Source organism: Alosa pseudoharengus, unplaced genomic scaffold, assembly GCF_046254945.1.
Source record: "Alosa pseudoharengus isolate Yale_2024_CS ecotype anadromous, Long Island Sound unplaced genomic scaffold, YU_APseudo_1.1 YU_APseudo_1.1_scf_16, whole genome shotgun sequence".
NCBI classification, from domain to species: domain Eukaryota; kingdom Metazoa; phylum Chordata; class Actinopteri; order Clupeiformes; family Clupeidae; genus Alosa; species Alosa pseudoharengus.
Window position 1 is genome coordinate 12,619,389 of NW_027468630.1, and position 8,466 is coordinate 12,627,854.

General features: G+C 45.4%; 1 protein-coding gene across 1 annotated transcript in view; it reads left to right on the top strand.

Moving 5' to 3' along the window:
* Positions 1–7,600, top strand: part of LOC143126093 (USP6 N-terminal-like protein) — a 10,640-nt gene extending 3,040 nt beyond the window's left edge. Inside the window, exons 4-13 of the mRNA XM_076288010.1 lie at positions 357–437; positions 599–706; positions 1,395–1,504; positions 1,707–1,755; positions 2,290–2,410; positions 2,586–2,680; positions 3,084–3,149; positions 5,652–5,751; positions 6,291–6,443; positions 7,050–7,600. Of these exons, the coding sequence (XP_076144125.1) occupies positions 357–437; positions 599–706; positions 1,395–1,504; positions 1,707–1,755; positions 2,290–2,410; positions 2,586–2,680; positions 3,084–3,149; positions 5,652–5,751; positions 6,291–6,443; positions 7,050–7,600 (1,434 nt within the window). The remainder of the gene's footprint in view (positions 1–356; positions 438–598; positions 707–1,394; positions 1,505–1,706; positions 1,756–2,289; positions 2,411–2,585; positions 2,681–3,083; positions 3,150–5,651; positions 5,752–6,290; positions 6,444–7,049) is intronic.
* Positions 7,601–8,466: the final 866 nt, after the last annotated feature.

Below are 8,466 nucleotides of genomic sequence, written 5' to 3' on the forward strand. Positions count from 1 at the left end.
ATATTTTCTCCTGCGGTACACATCAGACTTGTCCAGTGTACTCTGGCATGGAGTCAGCAGCAGCAGAGCTTCTCCAGTGCGGTAGTAGTTCCCTGATGATACCTGCCTGTTTTCACAGCTGGGCCCAAGCTGAGGTGTTACATGCTCATGTGCCTCTGCTTTGGTGTGTGTGTGTGTGTGTGTGTGTGTGTGTGAGTGTGTGTGTGTTTGTGTGTGTGTGTGTGTGTGTGTGTGTGTGTGTGTGTGTGTGTGTGTGTGTGTGTGTGTGTGTGTGTGTGTGTGTGTGTCTGCTCTGGACCAGTCGGTGGCGTGAGTTTATTCCCCGGGTGTAAGGCTGTCTGTGTTTGTGTTCTCAGCAAAAGCAGCAGGAGGTTGTACGGGCGCAGAAATGGCTGAAGATGGTGAACAAATGGGACAAGTACAGGAACAGTGACCGAGTGAGTACATGTCAATATGAAATGGATTTTGAGACACATCAAGAAAATGATTTTGATGTATGTGTGCATTTGTGGGGTGATTTGTGTCTGTGTATGTGGATGGTGATTTGCATGTGTGTGTGTGTGTGTCTGTGGTGGGTGATTTGTGTGTGTGTTTGTAGATGGTACGACGGGTGTACAAGGGGATTCCCCAGCAGCTCAGAGGGAAGGTCTGGTCTCTTCTTCTGGATGTGGAGAAAGTAAAGAATGAAAATGCTGGCAAATATGAAGTAAGCACTAACCACCAAGAAAGAGAGAGGAGCACATACACACACACACACACACACAACACACACACAAAGACAAACATACAGAAACAAGGCTTAAAATCATCTTCTTAAAATGTTAACATCTGCCAGCCATTGACAGATAAATGGTCAAATTCACCATACACTTTATAGTGAATCATTCATTTTTTGTGTCTGAAATCTAGCAGCCACTGGTTGGTGGCTAGTGCTAAGTTGAGCCCTGCACAGTACATAAGCATATTCAAATTTAACTCTGAGATGGGGTCCATTATTATGTCACTAAGTAGAGATCAGCTGGAGGTCATCTGTCTGTTCGTCAGTGTGTGTGTGTGTGTGTGTGCGTGTGTGTGTGTGTGTGTGTGTGTGTGTGTGTGTGTTCGAAAGGGACAGATGGACTGGAACAGTGTAAAGCTAGAGATTAGGATTGCTCCCTGACACTAAACATCTCAGCAGGACACAAAACACTTTTTGTAGGTCTCAGTGTCCAGTTCTGCTAAGCGTCAGTGTGTGTGTGTCTTTGTGTGTGTGTGTGTGTGTGTGTGTGTGTGTGTATGTGTGTGTGTATGTGTGTGTGCGCGCACGTGTGTATGTGTGTTTGTATGTATGTGTGTGTGCATGCGTACATGCGTGTGTGTGTGTGTGTGTGTTAATGCTTTGTCTCTGCCTACAGAGCATGTGTCAGCAAGCCAAGCACTTCTCTGCTGAGATCAAGCAGATTGATCTGGACATCAACAGAACATTCAGAAACCACATCATGTTCATGGACCGCTTTGGGGTCAAGTAGGTTTCTTCACACACATTTATGCAGCCACAGAAACACACACACACTCACACACACACACTCACATACACACACACACACACACAGACACAAATATTACACACAAATCTCATACCCCCATTGTTATTCACTCCTCCGCTGACTGATTCTGTCTATTTTGTCTTTCCATCGTGTCTCTCTCCATCTCTCCATCTCCCACAGGCAGCAGTCTCTCTTCAGCGTGCTCTCTGCGTACTCCGTCTATAACACGGTAGGCCTCCAGACGATGTACGCGTGGGTTTTGTGTGTGTGTGTGTGTGTGTGTGTGTGTGTGTGTGTGTGTGTGTGTGTGTGTGTGTGTGTGTGTGTGTGTGTGTGTGTGTGTGTGTGTGTGTATGGGTGTCTATAACACGGTAGGCCACCAGCAGGGCCGGCGGGAAGGCATGGGCAATTTGGGCAATTGTCCTGGGCGCCAAACTACCTGGGGCACCACAGTGTATCGAGCTATAGGCCACAACATTGAAAACACATTGATTATCAAATAATGACATAGATGATTTATGCGGGAGCAGCAAATAATTCATTTTCAGTGATATCGGTTAAAAAACAGTCATGAATGCAACCCTTACATGAATGAGATGTTCAAAGCCTAGTCTGAATACAGAAAAGTGCAAAGGTTGAATAACTTTTCTCCCACATATGATGACGGGGGGGCGGGTGTAAGTGTCTAAGTACGGGTGTCGATGTGTATTTAAATTTGTGTGTGTGTGTGTGTGTGTGTGTGTGTGTGTGTGTGTTGTTTTAGGAGGTGAGTTACTGCCAGGGCATGAGTCAGGTTGCTGCCATCCTGCTGATGTTCCTGAATGAGGAGGATGCTTTCTGGGCCCTGTCACAGCTGCTGACCAATCAGAAGCATGCCATGCATGGTCAGTCTTTTTGATTGGCTACTCCACAGCACTCCTTTAAACACTTTCTTTCTCTCTGTCTCACCTCCAACTCTTTCTTTCCCTCCTCTCTGTTGTACTAACTCACACACACACAAACACTATTTTATATTTTTGTCTCTCTCTCTCTCTCTCTCTCTCTCTCTCTCTTTCTCAGGTTTCTTTGTCCCTGGCTTTCCGAAGCTTCAGCGTTTCCAGTCACATCATGATCAGATTCTCTCCAAGCTGCAGCCCAGACTCAAGAAGCACCTGGTGAGGAAACAGACAGGAAGAAATTGGGCTGGGGGGTTGTGTGTGAGAGAGAGAGAGAGACAGAGAGAGAGAGAGAGAGAGAGAGAGAGTAGAAGCAGAGTGTCAGAACAAGATAGAGGGAGGAAGAGAGGATGAAGGGGAGGAGAGAAATAGTGAGGTCTGGCTGTTAATCTAATTTCCTTCCCTCCTCTCTCTTTCTGTTGATCTTTCCCTTTCCCTCTCTCTCTCTCTCTTTCTTTCTCACTCACTCACTCCTTCTTCTTTGCCTCTGTCTTTTCACTCTATATTCTCTACCTCTTCGCGTCTATCTTTTCTCGTCTCTCTCCTGTTTACCTTAGCGATTCTTTCTTTCTTTCCTTCCTTCATGTCTTCCTCTAACCTCTCTGACCTTTTTGTCTCTCAGGACCGTGAACAGATGACCAGTGGGATTTACAGCACTAAATGGTTTCTGCAGTGCTTCATCGACAGAGTAAGGAGACCAGTGTGTGTGTGTGTGTGTGTGTGTGTGTGTGTGTGTGTGTGTGTGTGTGTGTGTGTGTGTGTACAGTATGTGTGTGTGTGTGTGTGTGTGTGTGTGTGTGTGTGTGCGTGTGTGTGTGTGTGTGTGTGTGTGTGCTTTGGGGGATAAAGAGGTAGATGTGGAAAATAGGGATAGACTAAAGAAATTCTTAAGGCCCCCTGAAGCAGAAAGGCAGGGTTTTTTTGACATCCTCCTGATCTATTTTCTAATGATGGACAGAACCTCTAAAGTAAAGTAAATGAGAAAGGCTTGTTCTCCCTCACTCTTTCTCTCTTCCCCCTCTTCTCTCCCTTCTCCCCTCGATTAGTGTTTACTCTGCACACTCACTCACAATCCTGTGGCTTTAGTGGTGGGCCTGACAGATGAGCTGCTGTCAGCACTACGCAAACCCAGTGGGCCCAGTCATGCAGCTCCATCTCTGGCCTGTCAAGAATCTCATTACCACACATCAGAGAGCCCAGTTGCAGAGCTCCATCTCTGGCCTGTCAGAGAGTTACTTTCATCAGTTGGCCCAGTCATAGAACCCTATACTATTGGTGGTTATACACAAAATATAGACAGGATACAATTAAATAGACATGTTATAGATATGTATTTGAGTGGGCCAGTATTGGCTGCGCCTCTGATACCAGTAACTGTACCTCAGTGAAAGAGACATTTATCTTCATCCATCATTCACTCTTGTGTGTGACCTTTCAGAAAGCGTTGCCTTTATAACAGCAGGCCCAGTGTTGAGGCTGTCCAGTATTGAGGCTGTCCAGCGTTGAGGCTGTGTGTACACACAGTATATTCAGCAATTGCAATCACACAGCCTGGTGCTCTCCTTGACCTCCACATAGCCACTTGGCACCTCGTCCGGGTCTATTATGAGGCTGCATTGTGTTTCCAGAGGTAGGCCTAGTGGCGGAGGGCTCTCTATCAGGGCTGAGGGACACAGTATGGTTGCAGCAGTTTGCCTAGTCACGCAGCTCTGGCTCTGGCCTGCCACAAATCTCATCGAGAGATGCAGCATTTCGAGTTGTTGGGGGATCCAGCCTGGAAAGACATCCAGTTTTCTGCAAAGCATATGTAAATGATCACAATTTGGCCTTTCAATGTCCTTAACTCGTTATATTATGCACACATGTAGGCCTACGTGGATTGCACTGCATTGTTTATAAAAAGGTCAAGGGGTGTAAAGAACATAATGTGTTCCTCTCTTTCGCACTCCATTTCTCTTCCTCTCTCTCTCTTTCTATCCATCTCTCTCTCTTTTCTGGTAGATATGGTCCTATATACAGTAAATATGGTGTATAACCTCTGTTCTCTGAAGCAGAACATGAGATGTAAACCAATGCAAAGTCATTCTCGGATGACATCATCAATCTGAGGCAATCTCCAATCTGCCCGTCTCAGGGATTTTATTTGTGGGCCACTGTCTACACAGGGCCACACCACAAGAAACTAGTCCTCTGTAGGCATTCTGAAGTGATTCAATGGACCAGAGAACTAAAGAGGCTAATAAGGGTAAACGTCTGCATACTTTCAATAATCGAAGTGTGTTGGAGTGGACATCTGGAGCAAATGTATATTTTGCCATCAGTATAAAGTAAAAAAATAGAATGCAATATGTGTAGGGTTCATTCTTGTTCCTTGCGTTACTATCATCTGTGTAGCACCCGTTCAATCTTACTAGAATGTGTGGCAGTGGACAAAAGCTGCTTGACGGAAGTCTTTGGTTATGGTTTCCAGTTACATGTACATCAGTTATAATGATGTTCAAGTTGGAAGTGGAAGTGTTGTGGGAAAGCTGTAGCTATGTTTGATGCATATCTGGGCTATATCCTCTGTTAAATAAGCTCATTCAGGTCAGCTACCTTTTTACGTTTGTTTTGACAGAAATTTGGTCTACATTTGAAACACCATTTCCATTTCCACATCACCATTTCCCTTAAAAGTATGATAATTCTGTGCAACATCCAAGATGTAGTCCACTTTTCCACTCACAAGAAAAGGTTTGTTGATATGCAGTGTGTGGGTGGAAAAGTCTGAGAAGTGTGTTTTGTGCAGACATTCTTTTAATTGTCTAGGTGCTGCTAAGTAGTTACTAATAATACACACATACAATTATACAACATAATCCCACATTGTGAGGTACGCAGGTATAAGTGGGTGATCTCAAGTGCTAACCATAAGTGTAACTCCCATCTCACATCAGATCCTGTCCCACCACTAATAGTTTTTTTAATCAAATTTAAAAACCCATCTTTTTCCTCCAACTGTCATGGTTTTATCTTTATTTCGTGTATGTGATGTATTACTGTATTTTATTTCATGTATATGTCTCTTATCCCTGCCATGTAGTGCTTCTTACCAGTGATTACCCTATTATCTCCTTGCTTCTCAAATGGATTTCTGTATTGACTTGATTTGACTTGACTCTTATTTACTACCGGTATGTTAACGTTACAGACGCCATTCACTCTGACACTGCGTCTGTGGGACATCTTCATTCTGGAGGGGGAGAAAGTTCTGACCGCCATGGCTTACACCATCCTACGCTTGCACAAAAGTGAGTCTCACACACACACACACACACACACACACGCACACACACACACATTACTACAACTTATCCCTCCATAAATTCACTTCTTATGTGTGCTGTCTCATAACTCTGGGCTCTCTATTTTGCAAAACATCTCTTAGCTGTACAAGTTTTATGTACGCACCATGATTTGTATTAGTAATTGCGGATGTGTTCATGTGTTTGTGTATGTTCTGATGAGCTGTGACGTGTTTTGTGTTCATGTGTTTGGGTTCATTCTGATGAGCTGTGACGTGTTGTGTGTTCATGTGTTTGGGTTCATTCTGATGAGCTGTGATGTGTGTTCATGTGTTTGGGTTCATTCTGATGAGCTGTGATGTGTGTTCATGTGTTTGGGTTCATTCTGATGAGCTGTGACGTGTTGTGAGTTCATGTGTTTGGGTTTGTTCTGATGAGCTGTGATGCGTGTTCATGTGTTTGGGTTCATTCTGATGAGCTGTGACGTGTTGTGTGTTTATGTGTTTGGGTTTGTTCTGATAAGCTGTGACGTGTTGTGTTGGCAGAGCGTCTGCTGAAAATGCCTTTGGAGGACCTGCGAGAGTTTCTGCAGGAGACCATCTCCTCGTCCTTCCTTATGAGCGATGACATGGCCATCGAGCAGCTGCAGGTGTCCATGTCGGAGCTGCGCAAAATGAAGCTGGACCTGCCCCCTCCAGGTGGGTTTATGTGCACGCACACACACACACACACACACACACACACACACACACACACACACACACACACACACACACACACACATTGAGTTGTTATATCATGCATAGGCACACACAACTGGAAATGCACTCATGTACCCTACACATACACTAATACACACAGCCACACACATATGGGGAATCATCATGTGATTGACGTTACAAATTGAGGGTTTTCTATTGTACAGCCATTGTACAGTTTTATAGTTATGTATACCAAGGCTTTGTTCAGCTAAGTTCTTCTTTTTGTAACATAAGTCACGTTCCAAACTTCCACCACAGCACCAAGAAAAACATAGCTGGAAATTAATTGACATATTTTCCATGTTAATCAAGGGTCTAGTATACTTATCCATAAAACTTGAAACCAAATAATTAATACTGTGGCAGCTGTACAATATACTTTAAAAAACTGTCCAGTTTGTAACGTCGGTCATGATGGAATCTTCCATATAATTCCACAAACATTCAGAACACATGTGCATGGACATGTTTTGCTGATAAACTGTAATCCATAATCACACACTTTTAAACACACTGCCTGTAACTGTCCCCTCTGCCCTCCAGCTAAGCCAGAGGAGCTTCCACGTAAGCCGCTTGGCCTCGAGCTCCCCCTGCTGTTGACTCCAGTGATGCCCGCCAAAGTGAGCCCATCCTGGGAAGGTCCAGACGACGGTGCCCCTCACCACTCCATCCAGCAGGACTCCATCACTCCTCATGGCAGCTCGCCCACGGAGGAGAAGTCCCAGCAGAGGATTGTGGGTAAAGATGGCGGCAGCCCCTCGCCGCTGCCCTCCCCGGACCCCGTGCTCGTACACGGCCAAGCCCCCCAGGGGGAGTGGCCCCCTCCTCCGTACGCGCCGCCGGACAGTGACATCATCACGGACCCGTCGGACAGCAAGGGGTCGTGTGAGCTGCCGAAACCCCAGCCACCCCCCTCCCCCGTCCGTAGCCCCTCCAGCGTCTCACAGTACGAGAACCTGCGCGAGGGGTCCCCACCCGTCACAGACCACCACCGGATCCGAAAGGGCATCCCCTCGGTCCGGTCCTCCCCTCACCTCCCCCTCAGGGACAACTCCAGCCCCCCGCTGCCTAAGTCTAAATCTCTCAGCTTCTAGCACAGCAGACTGGCGGCCATTTTGTGACATTTCAGTCCGGTAGTAGTTGAACAAGGATGTGAATCATGCACCCAACACAATGAATATGAATGGAAGACAGCCATGTCCATGCTTTATAGGGATTGTGCACTTAAAAAAACAGCTAGAGGTGTATCAGTTCCTCATGATGGTCAGTGTTTAGGTCAGTCATATGTCAAACATGTGATAGACGTATCTTGAAGATCTGTGGCTTCTTAGCATCTTTGTGCTGATTTAATTTATGCTGATATGTAAATTTGTATTACAATGTGTCCATGTTGCTTTTGAAATTTTATTGGCCTTTAGCAAGTAATATCTAGACTCCGGCTCAGATTGTTGTGAAGAAACATTTGTATTTGTACAACATTTGTACAACAGAGCTGATAGGCTTCAATTGAATTTGTCTTAATATCACCCAGTGTTCTCATAAATTGGGGTATGAAATAGGAATTAAGTCATAGTGGGGTACATCACCTTGACCAATCTCATCAGGCTATCTGGTCACATGGTTTGGTCAAGCCTATGGGAAGAGCTTGTTAATATGGGCTGGACCCAAACATCTTTGTAACCTCTAACTATTGGTCTGGTATTTCAGAGACGTCTCAAAGTGCACTGGGCTGAGTTGTGTCTGTGGCTGATTGTGATCTTACGAATGAGGCTCCTATTATGACACATGACAGAGGTCCCTCCTCATCCTGTACCTCTATATGACACATGACAGAGGTCCCTCCTCATCCTGTACCTCTATATGACACATGACAGAGGTCCCTCCTCATCCTGTACCTCTATATGATACATGACAGAGGTCCCTCCTCATCCTGTACCTCTGCTCTCTGTCCTGTATCTCA